Source organism: Haemorhous mexicanus, chromosome 9 (genome assembly GCF_027477595.1).
Source record: "Haemorhous mexicanus isolate bHaeMex1 chromosome 9, bHaeMex1.pri, whole genome shotgun sequence".
NCBI lineage: Eukaryota > Metazoa > Chordata > Aves > Passeriformes > Fringillidae > Haemorhous > Haemorhous mexicanus.
Genome location: NC_082349.1, coordinates 7,898,049 through 7,921,731, shown reverse-complemented (window position 1 = coordinate 7,921,731; position 23,683 = coordinate 7,898,049). Strand labels below are relative to the sequence as shown.

Below are 23,683 nucleotides of genomic sequence, written 5' to 3'. Positions count from 1 at the left end.
AGAATCTGCTTCCCAAGTCTTCTGATGGGTTGAGAAGAAGCACTTCTAAGTGTATTCTTCCTTTCCATCCCCTGGGAGACATTCAGACTCCACTCTGGGTCATCCTCTTTTCATCTCCAGTTTGAGAATCAAAGTCAGTTGTTTCAGAGGGACACATTGCAGGAGACAAGACTGCCTGGGACAGTGGCTTTGAGCAGAGATTTCACATGCTGTCCATGAAATGGGGAGGTGCTGAGGTTTCACTCGTGGTTTCTCACACAACATTGTTTGTTCACCCCTTTCAGCACTACTCCTGACTCACACTGCCTCAGTCATACATCTGTTGGCAAGTCTGGTCTTTCTAGACCCCAAACAGTTTTTGATGGAGGATCACTGTCCCTGCCTGTTGGACAGGTGTTGCAGCAAGTTCCATGCCTGCAGCCTGACAGTCCCATTTCTCACATGACCCCTCTCCTAAAATGATCTGATAGAAGAGCAAAAAACCCAGCCATGCAGTGGATGACAAACTGCACACTGAGGAGCAACTGCCTGGCTCCCAGAAGCTATTTATCAGGCTCTTTTAATGCAAGCTAACAGGACTAGCACATGCAGCAGGCATAAGGGCTTCTGAGCCCAACACTAAAAGGGGAGACATCAGATGGTGCAGTAGAGAAGCCAGGACTCCCTCATTAGCTCATTGTATGGATTACCCCTTTAAAGAGAGAGAAGGGAAGGTGGAGGAAGGAGAGGCTTTCTCATTTTAACAAATAGCTTTTCAGACACCGCAAATGATTTCTGCAAATCTATCAGTTCACTCTTTTTTTTCCCCCACAGATAGGGGAAAAAAAAAAAAAAAGCTCTGAAATTGATTCACCATCTATAAATAAAAAAGAATCAATAGTAAAATTTCTAGCTAATTTCCCTCTCCCTCTTTGCTCCTTGGACTATTTGTTATCTTAGAAATATTTGTCTGGGAAAAAAAAGGAGAAACATCATCGATTCCTGACTGTGACGTGTTCCTCCACCTTGCCCTACAGCTCTCCTCTCCTCTCCTCTCCTCTCCTCTCCTCTCCTCTCCTCTCCTCTCCTCTCCTCTCCTCTCCTCTCCTCTCCTCTCCTCTCCTCTCCTCTCCTCTCCTCTCCTCTCCTCTCCTCTCCTCTCCTCTCCTCTCCTCTCCTCTCCTCTCCTCTCCTCTCCTCTCCTCTCCTCTCCTCTCCTCTCCTCTCCTCTCCTCTCCTCTCCTCTCCTCTCCTCTCCTCTCCTCTCCTCTCCTCTCCTCTCCTCTCCTCTCCTCTCTCAGCGTGTGCGAACAGACGAGTCCTTCAGATGCGCCTGGCTCCTCTTCTCGGGTTTGCCTCCAGCGTGGCTGTTCCCGGGGCCCCGCTGGGCAGTGCATTTGTAGGGTGGCACGTTGTCCTTCCTGCCAAAGGAAGAGAGAGAGGACAGGTGCTGTCAGCCCCTGCGGTGCTCCAGCAGCCGGTCAGCGTGTGTGGGGTGTGCTCTGAGGAGAAGCCGTGTGTGAGGTCTCATAGCAAAGTGCATCTGTAGGGAAGGCTTTGGCAGTTCGAGACAAATTAGAGGTGGTTAAAGACCAGCTGGTCCCATCCCTCTCTGGCCAGAGCAGGGTTAGTCCTTCCAGGAGGCTTCAAGGGCTTTGTGCTAGCTCTGAGCTCTCCAAGAGAAGGATCCCATTACTTCTCTTTGGGTGAAGCACTTCCCACTGTTTTCTCCCACCGAGGTCCCTTCATTATTGCTCATGAACAGCCCTCCTCTCACTGTGAATATTTCCTTCTGGGGCACGTACCATTCCCAGGATGGCTGGGTTCACACATCTGCTCACAGCTGGATTGCCCCCACTGCCAGGGGTGTTCACAGCTGGGTCAGAGTCTTTGGGGACAAACTGATTGTGTGGCCAGGGAACACCCAGCACATGATGCCGCTCTTCCAGCATCCAGACCAGTGCCTTCAAAGAGCCCACAAAGATGTGATACTGCTATTTCACTGTGCCCATAACTGCAATTTTCCAACTCCAATTATCTGACTCCAAATTTCTAGCCAAATTTCAGTTGTCAGTATAGTTTGGAGTTTCCAGTGCCCCTTTCAGGCTGCAGCCCCAGCAGAGCTGTGGGAGTTTTATAACTGGCCTCCAAAGGAGCAGGGTTGTGATAAATACAAAGTGCTTTTTGCAGTGATGCCCCAGGAGTTCACAGGCTAAGAACTGAGCTTTTCACAACCCAGCACCACAGAACCAGCTCCCCAGCTTCCCACAGCTTATCTGGTGGAAAGACTTGCTTTGTAACACTTCAGTTCCTGATAAGGAACTAAGTAAGTCTCATTACTTGTTTCCCAGACAAAAAACTCCTCTGTGTATGTGCTTACAGTGTGCATGATGAACTTTTGCTGTTTTAAGCAGAAATAAATCTCTGTTAACAGTCAATTCTGCAACATTTCTGTTCTGTTTACTTATAGAGCCATTTTGCTTAGAGGTTGTAATTAAAATCCTCCATCTCACAGCCTGCCACTCTCACTGCCCCTCTTCCCTCCGGGTCCTAGCACACTGGTCAGAGCAGAATGGGCACAAGTGACCAGGCAGCCTCAGCCCTGGTCGGTCTGTCTGTCTGTCTGTCTGGGCAGAGCCAAGCCTGGGGAAAAAGGGTCACAACTCACACCAATGTGTCCAGAGGCCTTGCTTGATGAGAGGCTGAATTGCAGAGGGTGTGGGTCCAGCAGCACCATCCTCGTTCAGGGAGGCTCAGCCAGCACTGGGATATCCCAGAGCAGGGACCTTCCCTTCACAGCCCCTGCCAGCACTGGTGGCTCTCAGTGGGACTGGAAAGCTGTCTCTGAGACAAACACTGGGACCAGCACCAGAGGAACCATCTTTGGCTGCCCTATAAGCCCACTTGTGGAATTCCACTGGAGAGTGGGGTCCCTCCACACTCACCCTAGAGCAGCCTTCACCATCCCCTGCAGATACACCTTCAGACAGCTTCTCCTTTGTACAAGCAGCAATACCCAGCTGTCCATTCCCATCCCAAGGAAGGCAATCAAACTGTTCTGTCAGTGTTGCTCACACCAGCCAAGGGGCTCCAGTGACCCTTCAGGGTGCTCCCTCAGGCAGCTCTTGTCCCTCTCAGCCATGCCTTGCCAGCTTTGCTCATTTTCCCCCACTGATGTGGCAGGACACAAACGAGAAGGTCCCCTACATGTGCCTGATATGCTCTTTGAGCTCTCAGTCTGCTCCCTCTGAGGTCAGTTTTTGTATTCCCCAGGGCAGCTGCTGACCCTGGGCAGGCTGGTGCTGGTGCTGTACCAACCCCTGCTGAGCCTCAGGCACTGGGAGGGAGAGGAGCTCTGTCACACTTCCATGTCACACATCCATGTCACACGTCACAAGTGAACTGACCTGCCAAAGGCCACACAGCAGACCTGGGAAGAGCTGAAAAGAGCTGATGGAACCCCAGTTTTCTTATCCCTGCACCCTGACTCACCCCAAGGAATTGGGCTCCTCTGTAATGACACAGAGAAACCTGCCTTCCTCACCACACAAGTGTGTGGTTTTCAGTACTGCTTTTATTTCCAGAAGGAAGTTTTAATTTTAAAAATTTGTAGTAATGTTGCTGATGGGGCCCAGGGCTCAGAGGGCGTTTCCTCCACCAGCTCTTTCCTCCCCACTGTCACAGCTGCTACCATTTACTGCATTTACTGCATCTCTACAGTTCAATCACCAACATAAGGCATAGTGGTATTTTGAAGAGATAAACATTGAGACAAAAATAAATAAATTAGGACCCTTGGAGGGAGACCTGAAAGGCACAGTGAAGTGAGAACAAGCAGTTTCTCTGGTTCTGTGTCTAATTACATTGACATGTTCCTAGACAACACTGGAGACCCAAACACAGCAGCAGCTGTGAACCAAATGGAGACTCATGAAAAACATCAGAAAGCCAGCCAGGCAGCCCATCCCTTGCCCTGGGGCTGCATCAGCACTGCCCATGTCACTGCTGACAGCCTTCCTGCCCTCTCCCAGGGCACAGCCAGCACTGGGTGGGCAGGCAGGGCTCAGCTCCTAGTCCATGCAGACCCCCATTCCTCTGCACCCACTCCAGCCCTGCTGAGTGTCATTCCCACACTCCTCTATGCAAGTGAAGGAAACAATATAATGTAAAATATGAAAAGAGGATAAAAATGGGTCTTAAACTTCCTTTTTCCTGATTTGGTTAACACAGGAAAAGGAAATCTTGTCATGCCAACAGCACTTAGAGGTGAGATTTTTAGACACTTGCCTTTTTCAGCCATCCACTGAACCGAAGCATCATGAGAATCAACCACTCAGTTCACATCAGGTACTTGTGACAAAGTGTTTTTTTTGGACATACAGCCAATTGACAGTCACAATCAAACCATGGCTCTGCTGCATGTTCATTGCACAGACAACAGTTAATCGTGCAGCCATGCAAACTGGTTTGCAAATTGAAATCTCAGAGGCATAGCAATTACAATACCAAATTTATACCACATCTCTCACTCAACTAATTGTACATCCAAAAAATCACCACTTGAATAATCTGAATACATTCACCTTTGCAGCTAAAAAAACCTTTGCTACATGCTTGATCTCAACACAATTTTGAGTTACAGAACCCCATGGGAAAAAAAATGCCAGCCTCTGATTTCAACAGGAAAATTGCTTCTATCTAAATACAGCAGATGCATAATTCACACTGAGGTCTAACAGCCTGGTGTTCCCAGCAAAGCTTGTTTTTACTCTGCAGAACTGGGGATGTTGCTATTGCTGCCTGCAGCTCTCCCAGCCCATCTACAGGACAAGCCCTACATACACCTGCTCTAAATGTAGTGTTCACATCCAAAATAACAGCACCTGGATTTGTAATTGTTACCAAATCTTAAAGGTCCTAAAGTGATTTAGCAGACCTACAAGCTGGACTGATGTTTTGGATGAGTTGAGGTTTACAGAGCCACCAGTGGGGGCACATTTGTGCTGCTGTGGCATTTTGAGCTCTTTCACACACACATTTCTTGACTTTTGTTTCCACCTCATGAAGCAAGGCAAGGTGGGGAGATTTGAACTAGTGACTTTGCAGCTGGTGTATTAAAGAAAGTCAAAATAGAAGAGAATTGGTGTTTAAATTGCAAAGGGAGGTAAAAATAAAGTTATCTAAGCCATGTGAGTGGGATCAAAAATGAGTCATCAAGGCTGGAAAATGGGTAACCTCTGATCCCTGAAACTAAGAAATCTGGCTGCTGTTGTGTAGCTGCTGATCTAATTTTTACACTTTTCCCTCCAAACAGAGGAGACACATTTCCATTGCATCCATCTCAGCTAAACAATCAATGCCTGATCAGTCCCAGTGCTTCACTCCCAGGGATGCACAATTAACCAGCTCCATGTTTGACACTGCAAGGGGAGCACAGTATTTTCTGGGAATGCCGGACAAGTTTCAATCGTAAAGAACACAAACCAAATGACCCAGCAGATAATGACAGCCAGTGCCCTGACAGCTAGATAATGTGCATGCTCCAAAGCAAGGCCAATTAGAAGCAATAAAAACAAATTTGAAATGTTAGAGCAAAGGTCAGAAATGCTCAGCCATTACCACAGGCTTGATTTTTCTTTTTCTCAAGCGGCCACCAGCGCCTATTTCCAGTAAGTGAGCGTGTAGTCATGTTTGCCTGGTGCCCACCCATCCTTTACAGAACATTGTGACTTCTGGGCCATACAAACCCCACTAAAGTGGTGTGTGGAGAATCCCAGCACAACCTGGAAATCTCATCAGGTCCATATCCTATGGCTCTGCCCTTCTGAGTGCAGGGGCTGGCCCATGCTGCTTATAGAGAAGGCAGATTTTAGAGGGTGTGCACATCTCTCCCTCCACCACAGAAGGGATCCTGCTGCTCGCCATCCATCCCTCAATTCCTGGCCTCCCTCCCTAGCTCAGTGCAGCAGGACACACCTGCTTTATCCAGGAGACAGAGGCAGGAATAATTAGTTAATAGCTGGAGCCACACTATCACATAGGAGAAGGAGCCACAATTACAAGCAACTCACGTGGCTCACATGCAGCCACCCTTGTGTACCTCTGCTGACCCTGGAGCTGGAAGCTGCAGAGAGCAAAGGAAGGGGTTTTGTCTTGGCTCCTGTCCTCCCATTTCCTAAGGAGCAGCAGGACAATAATGGATTGCACTCACCTGAGGAGATGTAGCAGAAAATGGCAGTCTCTTGAGCTCATTCAAGTTACCAGCATGATATTGGGATGAACATGCTGTGTGCATCAGACATTATCCACATCAACCCACCCTTCACACAGGCCCCTGTCTCTGCTTTCAGAGCAGGAAAATCCCAGGACAGGGTGATGCATGAAGTAACACAAACACTGTAAATCTGCTTGTTGAGCCCTGGCTTCCTCAGAGCAGCAAGACCAGGGAAGGAGAAGGAAAGCAGGTGGGTACCTGCAGGCATACCTATGTGAGGATGCCTGTGAGAGCTAATCTAAATACATTTAGGGTTTAAATGCAAAGCTGATTAGTGAAACCACAGCAAGCTCTTATGTGATATGCTCCTTCGGAGTTAAAGTAGCCATAATTCAATTTACTCATTTAGCTCATTTCCAAAAAGTAAATTAAAGTGTACTAAATTAAATTAAAACAGCCGACAGCACCTTCATTTTGAAAAGGATTGTTAACGTGGACCCTGACTACTTCATACAGTAATGCAGATTATTTTTGCCTGCTAGGCCCCCCCATTAGGCACACCAGCTCCCCATCCTGAAGTATTTTTACACTCCCTCTGCTCAGGGAGTCTCCAAGAGCAGGACCAAGCTGGACATGTATTTGGGTGTTTGCATGTGCTTTAGTGTGCACGTGCTCAAATTCAGGGTAAAATCCCTGCAGCTGGCAGCCTCGTTCCCAAGTGTTTGAGAAGCTAATTGTTGTAATGAGGAATTTTGGTGAAGCCTCTGCTGGGAGCTGGCCAAGCACTGCACATCTCTAAACTCTGTAAATGAATCCTTTTCACTGAGCCCACGCAAATGTCACCGTTCAAAACCTGGAAGGTGTTCTTTAGTGACAGCTACAAGTATCAAGAGTTGCATTAAATGTGCAGATGTGTGTGGGAGCGAGCTGACAGATTATAATTACCAATAAAGAAGGGGGGAAAACCCCCAAAATTATTTTTTTAGGCAAAACATATAATTTGCCTTTAAACCTTAGTAGCACTCCCATTACTAATACAATTTACAGACCTGGAAATCAAATGGAAGTTGTTCTGTTTTGCTGCCTTCATTCCATTTCCTCCCTCCTCTGCAAATTGTAAGAGGTTTTGCTGACCTTTCATTCATTTGATCTAGAACATTTTTCCTGTTTATTACACTCTGCTCCCCTCTTAGCCACTGAAAATGGAGGGAGAAAAGACAACAAGACAATAATTTAGGTTTGGGACAAGTAAGCTGAGGATGGAAACAGAGCCTCTTGGGAAAAAAGCAGGGAGGTGGATTCACTGCCAGCTCTCACGTCAGTCATGGCCAGGTCAAAGAAAGCACAACCAGATGTAGGTGAAACCTCAAAAATCCTGAGCTTGAAAATGCAGAGAGGAGTTTTTCTGAAACACAGGTAGAGGTGAATTCAGGAGACCATTCCAGACCCAGCGGAGCAGAGGGACCTTCACTCAGCACATGCCAGAGAGCAGCACAGCCCTGGGATGGTGTCAGAGCCTGTCAGCCCACACATCCTCTGGGCACAGCTGCTTAGTGTTGAGATGGGGCTCAAAATGAGCTGTCCAGGCAGAAGGACCTACCTTTGGTCAGACTGTGCCCACACACAAAGCCTCTCCCATCCCCAGCCAGTGTGGCGCAGCAGACAGTGCCCATGCCTGTGAGGATGGTGGGACAGTTCCGTGGGCAGATCCAGCCTGTTGGAGACACAGCTGTGCTCTCATACATCATCATTAGAGCTGCAAAGTCAAGCAGCAAAAGGAGGAATTGACAGAATAAAGGCTGTCAGAGCAATTTTAATTCAACCTCCTGGCAGATATGCCTTCTGATGGGGTCTTTAATTACCTCATCACAGCCTACTTTTTCTTCAACAAGGCTGCTGCTTTATTCAGGGCACGATGGACAGACGACAGTTAATGAAGGGCCAGTCAATATTTTGTTCTGTCCTTTTTTCATTCAGTGTGTGGCCCCAGGCACTATTTGCCACATGCCATCAAATCCCTGCTCTTAGAATTATTCATCTTCTTCCGGGCTTTCCTCTCATGTGTATCAGTCCAGCAATCGTGAGGTTCCCACATAGGAAGGAATATCTTTTCCAGCACTTCTGTGAGCAGAACACAGAAACCCACAGAAGTCCTGTGGGTTTTACCTACAGGAAAATATGGGGCAGACATGAGCTGCAGAATGCTCCACCAGCAAGGCCCAGGTGGGATTTCTCAGGATACCCATGCTGTCTCTCTGTCTTTCTCAGGATACCCACGCTGTCTCTGTTCAAAGCCCATCTTCCCTAACCTCTGCCAGAGCTGTTTAAACAATCAGGATATCTAGAATTTGAAATTCAGTGTGCCCAGAATATGAGTAACATGGACCTGGTGGCTCTTAGAGAGAAAATGTCAGTGGTCTAAAGAGGAAAGATCTCCTCTGCTGATGCTGTGCTGGAGCAGGGCTCTGTTGCAGCCAGGGAGCCAGAGTGAAAGAACAGAGAAATGCTGATAAGGGCAAAGGGATGAGCTTCAGGCAGTGCAAGCTGACTGGCATTTGTGAATTTTTCACCAAAAGTTCTGTTTTTCCACCTTAGTCATTCTCTGTAACAGCTGTGCTCTGCTGTCTCTTAATCTCTTACAAATTTCTCACCTTTTACCAACCTCCTTTCAGAAGAGGACATTTCACACTTTCAACCCAAGAAATCTTAACCTTTCCTCTGGCACAAGTAGAAAGAGGTGAGAGCAGGGCAGAGACTCTTGTAAGAGGAAGAGCTCCCTGTGCCACTGGCAGCATCAAAGGGAGCCCCACTCAAATGGTTTCCAGTGAGAGCACTGGGAGTGGAACTCTCTGGTCACTGAACAGCTTAGAAAAGGAACAAGAAGAGAGAAGGCATGAACCTTCCTTGCTGTCCAACAGCCCCTTTCTGCACTGCCCTGTCCTGCTCTGTGCCCACTTAACCCACCCTTAGAGAGCTGTCTTAGTGTCCAGGACAGGCTCTCTGAACCTCTCAAGCATGGCTAAGTGGCAGTGCTCTCTTCTCCAGCAGCTTCTGCAGGCAGGCAGCACAGAGCTCTCTTGTGCCCTGCTAGAAATTCATGGGCCTGCTGGCTTGTGACTCCAAAGAGCATCCAGCATTTGCAGCAAGGCTTTTAATTCATTAGCTCACAGAGGAAAATGTTCTAACCTTCTTGCCTTCCTCAGCTGAGTCATTGATGCTTTTCTACCTTGCTGCAGACACATCACCTTCAGGAAAATAATTACTTACCCTGGGGTTACTGCTTCAAACCTGACTTTCCTTTACAGGCTATGGGAAACTCTGTGGTCACTCCAAGGGGAACTTGGGGGATACTGGAGGAAGATGTCAGAGAAAGAGGCTGAAGGGTTCTGGGAGGAGCTGGATGAGCTGTGCTGGGCTCCATCACTGGAAGAGGTTGCCCATAAAAGCTGTGGATTCCCCATCCCTGGAAGTGTTCAAGGCCAAGTTGGATGGGGCTGGTCTAGTGGAAGGTCCACCATCTAGGGGATGGAACTAGATGATCTTTAAAGTCCCTTCCAACCCAGGCCAACCTGTGATTCTGTGATACGTTGATCTACAGGTGGCATTTGGGCTCCTGTAGGCAAGGACAAATGGAATTCAACCCCAGGTCCAGCCAACCAGTTGGGTTCACTTACAGGCACATAATGACATTGTACACAGACTACAGATACAGATATTTCTCCTGACCCTTGAAATAAGCTGCATTTTTGGTAGCAGAGGGTGCCCCACCTCCAGCCTCAATCTTGTTCTGTAACCAGAGCTGTTGCTTCAGTTGTTGTCTCTTACTCCAGATGAACCTGATCCCATTCCCACTGAACTGCCTGCATTGCCTGTGCTGTAGGATGGCTGTTCTCTGACAGCCTGACTGCATGGACAAAGCCTGAATTTGGGTACCAGCCCTATTTCTGACCTCTCCCTTTATGTGCCTCAATTTCCTTCTCCAAAACATGGTGATTCCAACACAAACATTTCCTTCCTTACGGACAGACATGCTCTGGAAGTGTTGCAGGTTGTTGCTATTTCCAGGCCTGTCATTCTAACACATTTTGGCTGCACTAATTCCCTCAAACAGAAATTGTTCTGCCTGTCCTAGTCTGGGACAAAGCAGGCAATTAGCTGTCCCTTACACGTTTATTAACTCTGCAGCTTTCTTTCAATGGCTATGTGAAATCCAGTAATGTTTAAATATATTTTCATAAACTGTGGGCACAACATGTCCTGTTTCCACTAATAACCGTGCCATATAATTAGTCCTGATTACACAGATATTTAGTATCATTTTACATATTCCAGTCCTTTCCTAGTGCCACTGCCTAGCCAAGGCATATTTAAAGCTACAGCCATCTCCCTTCTGTTTCCCAGCAGCTTGCAGCAATTCCTTTTGGAGAGGATTGCAGTTAACACAGCAGCTTCAAAGAACAATTTCATTTTACTGGTGTACATTTTAGGTGCATATATGTATATATATATATATATATATATATATATATATATATATAAAATATGTATATATATATGTATGTGTATATATATATGTATGTGTATATATAAAGGCTCTGATCAAATGTCAGGTGACAAAGCCCAGGATACAAATAGAAGGCATTTATCTACTTGCAGGCAAAAACTGGTATTTGAAATCCATCAGGAAATTAACAACATGAATCTTTAAAAATCTGTTCCTTAAACATCTGTTGGCTTAGGGCTGAACATTGACCGTATTTAGGATTTTACTGTGAGGTAGCCTCCCCCAAACAAAAGATCCCTCACTGCATTAGGCTCTGGTGGGGGGACAAGAAGAATTTGCTCTGTGCAACCCGATTAGAGATGTGTATCTTTCCCTGCTGGCGTGGCTGTCTCTATAGAGATGGACATGGATATTTGATGAGATTAAAATGCTTCAGTTACCACTGTCAGTGGTTCTTTAATTTAAAATGAAGAAAGCAAACAACCATTCCTTTTGATGAGGTAACTGGATGATGCTATGGAAAAACACTTTGCTGTCAGGTGGTAATTAGGTTCAGTAATAGTTGTGGGTTTTTAGCCTTGGAGGCTGTGGCCCCTGGGAGTCTGAGAGAAATGATACATTCAATTTCTGGAGGAGAGGAAGATGCTGGATGCTGTTCTCTGCTAACCCTGCAGGTCTCTGCAGATAAGAGCATTCAGAACTGCAGTGCTGACAATCCTCCTTGAGCCAGCCTAAACTGTGGTGTCAAGATCACAAACAGAAAAGGGGGGTGGGCTCAGAGCAGGCCTAACACAGGCAGCCTGGCTCTGACCACATATATAAGGAACTGCCAGAATGGCTGCAATGAGAGGATTTTTAAAGGCTGCAGAAGGAACTCCAGCAATTGCTCTCTGGTCTGGGCTGATATTTGTAACATCCATCTTACACATCACTAGAAAATCTTCAGTAGGAAAGTGTTCCTTTGCAAACAAGAAACATTCCCATAGCTACTCTTTTAAGGGAGGAAGAAAGCAGGAAAACTCAAGGCTCAGCTGCCTCCCTTGCCAGTTTGGAATTGCCATTTTCATTGCAAAATATAAACTATATATATTGGTTTTGCTGTTAAGAGTTGAAACACAAATGAAACATTCCAATTGGTCCAAATGCATTTAATTGAAATTTTTCAGTTTGGAGGCATTATTGCTGTTTTCTCAGAACAGAGGCAAATACTGAACATTATGTTTCCCATGAAACAGGTGCTCAGGTTCCTGCTCTGCTCCCCTGGTTATGTTGTTACACAGCTTTTCCAGCTCAAGGAGTGCTGGTTCTCCATAAACAGCTCAGTGGCATCACCCCTGCTCCTCACACAAGCTAAAGGACACTGAAAGGCTGCAGGTGGCCAACACCAGAGAAGGACCAGCAGTGCTGCAGGGAGCCAAGCCTGGGCATTTCTTGCCTTTGTGCCTTGCTTGCCAGTGCCTGACTTCACACCCCACTTCCTTTTGGACTAACACCCACTGAGCTGGTTGTGAAACTGGAGTAGGGGCTCAGAGTGAGAGGGGATCCCTGGGCAAAGAGTCCAGCTGGGCTGGCAGAAGGAACCTGCCTCTGGTTGCCAGCACTGCAGCAGCTCCAAGGGGAGGGGGAGAACTCTGCCTCAGCACAGGCTTGCCAGTAACTTCCTGAAGCACTGAAAAAGTTTTCACTTCCAGAATTAAAACTTTGCGAAATAAAAGCGGGTCTGATTCGCTCTCAGGAGATAAATGAAGGGTAAGTCCATTAAAGATACTGGTGTGAGATTGGTGCACAGCAGACAGAATTCAGGAAAGATATCGATATCTCCAAAATCCTCTGAATATTTTTTCAGACATAAACCAGGTATCTTTCCTGATCATAAATGCTTTATTTCCAAATGGAATTTCAATAAAATAAGCACAGTTAGACTAGCACTTGTTATAAAGCCATAATGCAGTAGCACTGAAGTTTAGACAGGGAAGGTATTAAAAGAGCAGCCCAGCTAAAGCAAGAGAAATTGCTTTCTGACCTACCGAGTTTTAGGAGTAGGTGCTAGTGGTCCCTCCACCAAGGAGTTCAGCCTGTAGTAATCCAAGAATGTCCTGGCCACATTTCTTCCAAGCTTCATATCTGTGAGTTTTTAATTAAGGAGCATTTTCTTAATCATTAAAAGTAATAATAATAATAATTTAAAAAAAGAGCAGAGTCTAAAGGTAAGTTATTGCTATTTAATGCAAGAGCAAGTTTTACATCAACCATCCCACAGAGCTCAGACTCCAGGCAAAAATGACTTACACTGGCAGATAAGGTGGGGGTCATCTTGTTTGCTTCTTGTTTTCACAGGCAAATGCTGCATAGAAACACAGACAGGAGGAAACAATCTCCCTTTCCCCCCACGCCTGGCTGCAGATCCCTGTGGTTCTCATGAAATAATACAACAGACAAAAGGGGCCCTCCAATTTCCACATTCAGGGAGAATAATTACCTTAAAATGCTTGGATACAGGCAGTATTTCTGTATCCAGGATACAAGGTCAGCTATACCATGGTGTGAACCTGCCATGGACCAGTGTACTGAAGGTTGGGATTAATGCTCTAGCCCTCCACACCTTTAGCTCTGACCCGCAGATGTCATGGGAGAAGTCACTGTTCTTTCCCTGTGTTGTATTCAGGACCTGAAATGGTGATTTTAGCACCGACCTGGAAGGACAGTAGGTTACCTTAACAAGTTCAGCAGTAACTCTGGTGTTTCTTCTCACTAGCCACGATTTCTCCTTCAGCTGACCCCTAAACCCAGCATTAGGCAGGTGCTGCACATCAAAGCTGCCATGGAGACCCCAGGGGCACAGGAACCAGACCTTCCTGAAGACTCAGCTGCTTACAAAGAAGTTGAATAACCTGTGGATTGCATTGAAAAATAATATGCCAGACAACACGTCCATGGGCTGAACGTGCAGCTCATGTGAGAAGTCAGCATTAAATCTGCCTGTTACAGAGCAGCATCTCCTTATCATCCACAGGGTGATGTCCAGCTGGGAGATATCCAGGGGACTCCATTGTCCACAGCTGTGTTATGGGGGCTGGAGGCTCCTTTATTTGCCTACTTTGAACTGATGCTTACCCAGGCTGCAATAACCTCAGGGTGCTCCAGGGCAGTGCCCCAGAGGGTCGTGGTGAGGAGCACTTCAGCAGGGCTGCTGAAGCAGCTGAGGTGGGTACAGAACCTGGGGAGTCTGAAGGGAATCTCTGCATCCAAGACCCAGCAGTCCAGGAGGATAAATCATTGCTGGGTTGTTCTGTGTGCATGTATGTATGTTCTGCTTTATCAGTAGTTATCTGCTGATGTTGCCATTAGAGGAAAATTCCAGAAATGCAGCATCCCAGGGACTTCCAGCAGCGCCACTGAAGACACTGACTCCTAAATGAAGCTTTTATTACCCGCCCACTTACATTAGAGACATCAAAACAAGTGAGCCTGAGACATCAGGTTCACACAGCACTGTGAGCTCTCTTTATTGTTTATTTATTTATTTTTAAGGAAGGTCAAGCTGACATGACAGTCTTTACTTCTGCAAAAAATCCAGACACCAGCTCTGCTAGTGCTGCAGTCAGGTCTAGTGGCTGAGGATGACTCCTGACTTTGCTTTTCTCTCCAATGATCTTATCCTGTTTTTCCAGCTCCCGCTGCTATGCCTGGGGATGGTTCCATGGCTCTGTCCCTCCTGAGGGTCTATCCTGACACACTCCTGATCCTAATACCACATGTGCTGTGGGCACCTCTGTTTTCCTGGCCAGCAGCAGGGCAGAGCTGGAGCAGCTGGTGCTCCCAGCTGTTGCCTGCATGGACAGGGAGAGGCAGCTGTGTGGATCAGCACGGGCTGTGTGGATCAGCACCAGCTGTTCCCCAGCTGTGGCAGTGCCCAGCGAGTTCCCCTTGCAGCCTACCAGGTCTGCTGGGCAAGCCCTGCATGCAGGGAGGCTCAGAAAGTTGGAGACAGCCTGAACTTGAGCAATTCGAGGGAGGGCAGTGTTGCTCTGAAAGTGTTTTGTGATTGTTTCTGGAATTTGGGGATGGCTGGGGGCAGTCTGGTTGCTGCGGATGTGGACTCAAAGCGGTGGCGAAGGTTAAGAGTTCAGAGTAGTCTGAGGAAGAGAGGAAGAAGGGGAGAGGGCTGTCAGACACTTAAGGGATTGAGAAGACTAACATGGCTTGATCTTGTAGTTTCTTTCATTTACTCGTCACTTTAAAGACACAAAGTGGTAATTGGACTCAGTAAAGTCTCGAGGACATTTTGTCAGTGGCAATCTCAGAAAGCTCCTCTGCCAGAAGTGGCCCTGCTGCCCTTTCCTTTGTCTCTCTGCATTGCTTTTGTTTGCACGGTGGGAAGCACCTGACCTGTTGTCCTGGGGGAGGAAGCCCTGGATGGCAGTGGGTGCAGCCCAGGAAGTGGCTCCATAAGTTCCTGCCTTACCACCCTGCCTTAACCCTGACCTGCAGGAATCCAGTTCCACTGCTGAGCTCAGCTTAGGAACAGCTTTCTGAAGATGAGGACAGCTAACCACTGGAATAACCTGCCTTAGTATGTCAGGAAATCTCCAGACCAGAGGTCTTCAAGAACAGGCTAAACCCACAGCAGAGGTGAGTGGTTTAGGTGTAACTGGTGACACATGAAATTTGGGTAAGGAAACATAAAAGGGCCTCTCAGGGCACTTCACCCCATTTTCCTACAGTCCTGAAGATATTTTGAAACCCACATAGAGACCTGTTTGCTAAGAAAGGTAAGGGCATTTTGCAGAGCATGGACACAGATGGAGAGCATGAAGAAACTGGAAATATAGTGCCACATGCATCCACTGAAAAGTGACAAAATGGGAATAACTTGCAGTCAGCAATGAAGAAAAGAGACTCAAACCAGCATGGGATAAAAATGTGCATGTTCTAAAACTAGTCTCTCCAGCCATCCTGCCCCCTCTGCTCTGCCTGTCACTTCTGCAAGGGATGAGCAGTTTCTGTCATGGAAATCAGGCACCTGATACATAAAACCAGGGGCAGAGCATTGGTCTCTCCCTGTGACTGTCCAGCCTGGGCAAGAGTTGGTGTGCCTGCCTCAGCAAGAGCCAGCAGCACGTGTGTGCAGAACTGGTAGAGGAAAACAAATTAAAGCAATAGCATTTGCATTTGTCTCTGGTGCACGGAAGGCTCAAGCTCCACTTTGGCTTATAGTGTATCCTGAGCAAGTAAATAACAGCTACTGCAACCAAACCCACTTCTACTGGGTGGCTTGGTCGGTTGGTTGGTTTTTAACCAGCTTCCTTTCTGCACCCACACCTGCTGTGTGCCCACAGGAACTCCCTTCCTAGCCTGAGCTGGGCTTGACAGAAGGCCATTTCCCAGCTATTCCCATCATGGGAGCTCAGCTCACACAAGACAGTCAAAATGTATTTGGGAGAGTCATGTTGGAAACAGCTGGGTGTGTCCTTACCTTCACTTGCATCTGCAAGCTCCCTCTGATCTCTTCTTCCTCCACAGACTCATTCCTCCATACTCCATATTTCTACTTGGAAGTGGAAACCAGTGTCCCTCCTGCAAACGCCCTTCTCACAGCATTCACTCTGTCACTGGCATCAGCAGATTTGGGGAGATTTCAGGACAGTCTGTTTGTGCACAGCTCTGCCAAATTTCACAGATGTTTGGAGGTTCAAGAATCATGCTGGGCTCTCTGCAAAATCCCGCATGTTTATGATCCCTACCATGCCCCACAGCCCAAAGCTTCCAGCCCTGGTAAGAAAGGAGCACAGAGGAGTGGGGACTCTCACAAGCCATTACTAGTTTTCAGCTGACACGATTCATTGAGCCTATTGTGAACAGTCTGCTTAAGCTCCAGCCTCTGGAAGCGCAGACAGAGCCTTGTTCTGTCTGTGCATGGAGGCAATAAAAATCTCAATTTGGAAACCAGTTAGCAGTACAAGTCATTAGGGGAGGTACTAAATGTTGCTGCTTTAATAGCTCACTGATCCTTTAATAATGTCTCTGCTGCAGAGCATGGTGGCACCATTCGCTCGCTTTTGTTTTGCTTTTTGAAATTCAGGGTCATTCCACTTTCGAGTGAGTGGATTATCTCTCTTTCCTCCTTCTGCCAGACACTGCAAACTGCTTTAAATAATTAGAAAAAAGGATGGCTCCTTCAAATTCACCATCTCATTTTCATAAGGTCCAGTGTCATTGCTTTGGAGCAGGAAGAGAAACCGAGATGGTGGTAAGGATTTGACAAGGGCAAAACAGTTAGCAGCCCCCACTCATCTTTGATAAGTCCTGTGGGGTCTCTGCCAAGCAGATTGGATCTCTGGTTTTATGTCTCATCTAGAGGACGGCACCTCCATCAATTTGAAACACTGCACTGGGTTATTAGCTTATGGAATTCATCCAAGTTTAATCCTAAGCAGGATTTGAAATGTGACCATTCAGTCCAGAGGCCCCACTGACCAGACCCATGCAAGTCTTTTGTTTCAGACAAATAGCTTTAAGTTATCCTAAAGACAGACAGAGAGGAAGGAAAAAAAATGGAAAAGGAGAAAGAGGGTAAGAAAAATGAGAACAAAGAGAAAAATGAATCTTTTTAATAGCACAAATTAAAAACCAGAAGAAGCTCTTTGTTTGACACAACTGAATTTTACAGCAAATCTCAGTCCACCACAACAACGATCCTGTTATTTATGAAAAGAGGGTTATTTTGTTTGGGAGAGTCCCAGATGACTGTGGTCAGCGAGCATACTGTCAGCTTCATACAATCTCAAGAGAAATATGGATGAGGTTTTCTCATCTGTTTATAACAGCTTCCATCAATGGATCAAACCCCTTCCTGACTCAAACAAGAGCTCTAATGGAAAATGGCATTACAGGGCTTTAAACCACCATGTTATATCATGCCAAGCCTGATCAGAGCTAGTCCTCTATTTTAGCAGAGCTGTTTTCACCAGTTACTTACCTATTTTGTTTCACAGTGCTGACACTGCTCTCTAATAAAAAGGTGTTGCCCCAGTCTCATCTCATGGGGGTCCCACTCCAAGCAAAGGATGACTGGGGCAAAATAGAGACTCAGTGGTGAAGGAGGGTGGGGAGAGGGGCTATTCCAAGGCTTTTCACCAGCATTTAACAAGGTGCAAGTCTGGGTGCTGATGATGCATCCTTCCCTGGGACTCACTCCAGGGAAAAAATGTCCCCAATTCCTAGCACAGCTGGTAACATACTTCAAAACCTTTATCAAAGGAAGAAGTTTCTAAAATGGGAGTCTGGGGAGGATTTTGGGCTTTCCATAGCTCCAGTGTAAGAATCAGGCTCCCTGTGGGAATTACTGGGGATACCCTCTCCTGGTACTTGGCAGGTCAAACTCAAGAAATGCAGCCAGACCATCCAGCCTTAAAATCTATAGATGCCCTGAACTGCCAACCTGGAAATAGCAAAGGGACTTTCCTCAAGGAGAGCCCAACATTCCCAACAGCCCCAGCTCCTGATCCCTGATGGGACAGACGTTTTTGGAAGCCAAAGGTAACAGCAATGACGAGCCTTCATTTTTATTCCCCTTGTGTGTTATCAGGGAAGGAACCAGGCGGAAAGATCCCTGACCGACTATTTCAGGCTTTCAGGCCCTTTTCCTGAAATGCTTGATTGTGGTGGAAGAAATTACCAAAATGGGAGCTGTGTGCTCTTCTCCCTGAGTAATCAGAGGCCTGTAATTTTCTCTCCTGCTCTGAAAGAGGAGATTGGAGAACAGGTATCTTGGAGAGCACTGTTTTATCTGTGCCAGAGGGACTGTGCTGAGGGACCATGCCGTGTTTCCCATGACCTCACTTCAATTTTAGCCATCGTTTTGTCCTCCTGAACTGACCTGAAACAGGCAGATCCCACCTAACACCTGGACATGGAGAACAGAGAAGGTGGTGGTGCTGCACAGGAGCCTGTGGCTGGACAGAGCCAAGGGCCCCTGGCCCTGCTGGGGTGCTGCATTGAGGGGCAGCAGGGCTGGAGGGGAGCAGAGTGTGGGGGAGCACCAGTGTGCCCCAACTCTGCAATTTGTGAGACTGGGCACCTGTGAAGGAGGTGACCCCCGAACCCATTCTGCTGCTGATGGAAACCTGCCCATGGCACTGAGCTGGAGAGTGGCTGCCACACCTGAGGCCACGAGAAGGGAGCACCTGACTCGACAAAGATTCCAGACACACAGACAGGAACAGGAAATTCAGGGTGCCCAAACATGCACAGAAACAGTGAGGGCTGAAATGTCTCAGACACCACCAAAGTAACACTGAGAACACCACAGGGCCACAGCCCATTTTACCTCTGAATACATGTGCCTTTCCATCATAAATCATAAAATCATGCTGTGAGCTTGATTTTATGATTTTAGAGGGACACCTCTGATTGCTGCTCCATTGTCCTCATGCCATCTTCACATTGCTCCATGCAAGTGACATTTTGTCCATCTTACAGTCCCTCTACACCAGTGGGAGATGGAAATGGGCCCTCCTGTAAATGGTAATCTGGCCTAAGCCATAAAATGACCAAAGAAAATGGTTTATTAAATACCTTGGCATTGCTGACTCCTGATGAGGTTTTCTGAGGGACAGAGGTCAGAGCCAAGCTCACAGCTGAAAAAGGAAAAACCCTGAAAGAATGAATTTCAGCATCAGTACATTTTAATTTATTAAAATATTGCAGCAGCATCACTTTATAAATTGGTATACTGTAAAATTATGCATTTGAAACCTGATTGTAACAGCTTCTGTCAAACTGTCCCAAAATTAATTTGGGCCTGAATTTACTGGTCTCACATTAATGCCTGATGGATCTTTAATAAGGGTAGCAGGAAAACATAGGATGAGTCTCTTTTGTGATTTTAACATTTTTGATCTTTGCTATTGTTTCATTCTGGTTACTTGCCAGCTCTGGGAAGGAGCCCTTGTGGATTAGCTGACCTCAGCTCTTTACACAGTCAATGGAAATTACAGAGCTGATTCTCTCTGATGTACTGAGAAGGGATGAGGACAGGGGAAGAAATTTCCAAGTGAAAATCCAGCATTCACAACCTTCTATTCATGATGAATGTTCTCAAGTGCACGGGGGAAAAACAGCATGAAAAACAAACAACAGTTGTTTTCAGCTTGGTTGGAAATGCAAGAACAGTACAATACTCTCCAATCATAATTAACCCCCCCAAAATACACTGGAAAATCATGAGCTGAACTCTTTGGGGATCCTCTCAGTCCCTCACGTCTCAGCTCACAAACATGACAATCCCTGTTGTTCCAGGTCTGGAAGTTCCCATTAGACATTCCACCCACTGCTTTGGGCATAACATTTACTACCACCCAAACAAAATCAGTTTCCAGATAAATGGTAGAAAGAGTGTTTCGACACACCAAAGTGTGGATAAACCATTTCTCATCTCTAAATTGCTGGAAGCTCATGAGTTGTATAAATCACAGCCAGGCATCAGTAATCTGTTGTGTGCTGCATTTTCCCTCTCCAGCTGCAGCTTCCACTGTCAGACAGGGCACAGTCAATAGCTTTGACAAGAGCAATCCTACAAAGAAGAGATTAAGAAATGGGATTGACTAAGAAATATGAGGAACTAAGAAACATGAGGAACTAAGAAACATGAGGAACTAAGAAACAGAAGCCTGTGTGTAGCTGGGCTTAAAGTTTTTGAGTAAAGATAAGGAGAACTGAAGAGTGCTGGCAGCGATTGCAGGATTCACTGGGATTTTGGGGAACCTTCCTTCCCTGCCTGGGATACCACAGGTTCTGCAGTGTCCAAGGGGAACTGTCTGCACTTGAGAGCACGGACATCTGCTGTCCAGTGTCTGAGCAGAGACAGATGACCTCCTGAAACCTATCTGAGGTCACCCAGCTGAAAAAGGACTCAGTCCAGTGGCTGTTGCATGGTCTAGAGTCAAGATGCCTCTTAAGAACTTCCTCAGAGACACATTGGATTTATCCTGCTTTTAGTCAGTCTTTGTTAAGTCAAATCAAGGCACCATCAGCCTTTGCAGTGGGCCAAATGCAGGGAAGGGACCCTTGTCCTCAGGAATTGGCATAGCTCCTCTCTCAATCTGTCCTGCAAGGAAAAAGAACCATGGCCTCCGAGGCTGTGCCTTTAAAAACACTTTCAGTCTCCAAGTAATAGTCATGCTTCAGTGTGTTCAGCATTTCAGCTGAGCTCAGTACAAAGTGCAGTGATTTAAAGCTGGGAGATCAGGCGGGATTCAGCAAATTCAGAATTATTTATTTCTTTAGAGCAGAAAGTCTGGCTACAGATTATTTACTGCAAATGGGTCTGTTTGGGGGAGGGGAGGAAGGCGAGAGGGTAGAGAAGGGGTGAATTGATTGATTGAAATTTTTTCAATTAAAACAAACAGTTTTTAAAAAAGATTTAATGTTTTATTGAAAACTGTGAAATAATTCCAAGAGACTGGAGCTGTACTAAGGGCAGATCATAGAGATGAAGATGGGGGGAGGGGAAGAAACAAAAATTTTATTCTGTGGAAGAAGGGAAGGAAGAAGAAAAAAAAAGGGGGGGGGGGAGAAAAAAATCATTATCTTTGTTTCTTTGTCTATGTTAATGAATTTCTCTCCCTGAGTTATCTCCAGGATGTGCAAGTATGGATTCAGAATAAGGCACTGTTGGGCAGGCTCTGCTGGGAGCAGCACAGAGCAGATCCAGGGGCTGACTTTGCAATGGGAACTACACCTGGCCAAAGCAGAGACAGAGCTCTGCCCCCTCTGCAAGGAGCAGGCTGGGCTGGGGGGCAGAGGGGCTCCAGAGCCAGGGATGGGCAGTGCTCAAGGGCTCTTTGGGAGTGGCACTGAAGGGTGAGAGGACAACCAGAGCTAAAGGAAATAATGTTGGAAGGAAGGGGCATCAGGCCACGAATGCCAAGAGCTCATTTCTGCCTTCACTGCTCCCTGAGACTGAAGGACCCATCCCACACTCAGGTTGTCTGCACTAGGGGGGCTTCCTCCCCAAAGCAGGGACACACATGAGCTGGGCCAGAGCTCTCCCCACATCAGTGAGACACACCTCACCATGGGTGTCACTCCAGAGAGGTGGTGCTGGAAGGTAAGAGGAGGATCAGAGCTATTACTGGTAGGTAGAGAAACTAATGATATTTTTGTTGTTGGAGGGAAGAAGTAAAATATTACTATAATCTCCACCACTCCTAAGTTAATTGCCTCTTTGCTAATATAATTCCCATTCCCAGATAAATTTAGCTTTTTTTAAACCCTTTGATTTTTCCTTTGTGTTTTACATTCAAGCTGGAATGGAGTGATAAGGCACTATGCATATATATATATATATATATATATATATATATATTTAATCTACACACACACAAATATAGTTATATATAGTCCCTGCTACAAATAACACTCCTCTGGCTGCTGTCACAAAGCCCTTGCTAAAACAGCTTCTCACTCAGGCTGGGTTGTTTTCCTACATCGTGTCCCCTGGGGAAGGGCTGCTGGCTGTGTCCACAGAAGGATGCTGGAAAGGTCTGCAGCTCTCCCCTTCTCCACTGCCTGTCTCTTCCCTGTGTTTCTCTGATGGGAATAAGCCATTGCCAAACTTCAGATGCACCATCTCCTGTCATTGTCACAACAACCAGCCTTCCTGGAACAGCTGGCAGTGTCCTGCTGTACACTCAGTGTAGGAGTGACCCTTGAATCTTAAAAGGGGCATCTCAGAGGAAGTTCTTGTGAGGGAATTGAGCATTGACTGGTCAGCTTTATAGCCACTGCCATCCTTGGTGAAATGGGGCTTCATAGCAACATGCTTGTGACTGTAACTTAGTCAGCAGCCTCTGGTTAAATTATTTTATGTGACTCTTCTACTAAACCTATCCTATTTTGCTATTGGCACAGTCTCACTCTCTGCTTGTGTTGCCTATCAGTATTTCCATATTACTAACAAGAAATAATTCTAGGAGCTCTGTTTTCCCAAGTTCCAGTATCATCCTGGAGGAGTCTCACTGGTCCCCAGCTCAGGTGACACAGCAGCTCCTTCCTCTCAGAGCCACACCTGGCTCTGGTGTTCACATGGAATCACTGGGGAATATCCACCCACGGATGCCAAAGGATGTTTGCTGCAGCTGTGGCCCTGATGCTGAGGGCTGGGACTGTGTTTTCAGTGAGCAGCACCTCTGGTCCCTGCAAAGCTGCATGGAGAGCTCCCAGCTGCATCCCAGGCTCTTGTGGGAAGCAGTGTTTGCCTGCTGTAGGGCCACAAAGCTCCTGAAGCTGGTTTAATTTCAGCTTCACTGTCTGGATACTTCAAGAGCTTAAAAAAAGGCTGATCAAGAGTACAGAAAGTCTGAGGAAGGAGAGCTGAAAAGATTTCTGGACTTTGGGCCACAGAACAGTGATAGAAAATGTGCAAATAAGTAAAGGCTGCTGTAGAACAGGATAAACTTTTCAGCATCGGCTGGTGATAGGTCAAGAAGCAATGGCCTTAATTTACAATAAAACATATTAAGATTAGACTTAGGGGGAGGCTTTCCAGTGATAAGACTAGTGGACCACAAGAAAAATGTCTCCTGGAGAGGCAGTGGCTTCTCCATCTTAGGACAAAATTAGGGAAAACAGCTATGAGGCCAGGGGAGCTGAACCTTTTGAGGATTGAGGGGTCAGCAAAGGGTTGCCCTATAACTCAGTTCCTTAGGCTCAGATCTTGCTGTATAGGAACCTCTCCACCAAGATTTCTCAGTCCTAAGTAAGGCAATTATGACAAGCCTCTGCTCCTTTTGCATTTCCAGGAAGAAAAGTAAGGGGCACAAAACCACCACTTGGTAGCCCACAAGCCCCAAAAGACCACTCTAACCAGCTCATTATTCACCACCTGCCCTGAGACTGAAAATTCAGCTCCTCTTCAAGGGCACCACTGTCTTCAGCTGGTTGGAATCCCAAGTCCCCTGTCCCACATTCATTTGCTCTCAACT

The 23,683-nt window shown here is 46.6% G+C and overlaps 1 protein-coding gene across 1 annotated transcript in view; it reads right to left on the bottom strand.

Annotated features, from left to right (window-relative positions):
• Nucleotides 1–1,249: 1,249 nt before the first annotated feature.
• The window catches only part of AGBL4 (AGBL carboxypeptidase 4), an 870,267-nt gene continuing 847,833 nt past the window's right edge, over nt 1,250–23,683 (bottom strand). The window contains exons 12-13 of the mRNA XM_059853862.1: nt 12,725–12,821; nt 1,250–1,400 (exon numbers count right to left, since the gene is read on the bottom strand). Of these exons, the coding sequence (XP_059709845.1) occupies nt 1,277–1,400; nt 12,725–12,821 (221 nt within the window). The 3' untranslated portion in view covers nt 1,250–1,276. The remainder of the gene's footprint in view (nt 1,401–12,724; nt 12,822–23,683) is intronic.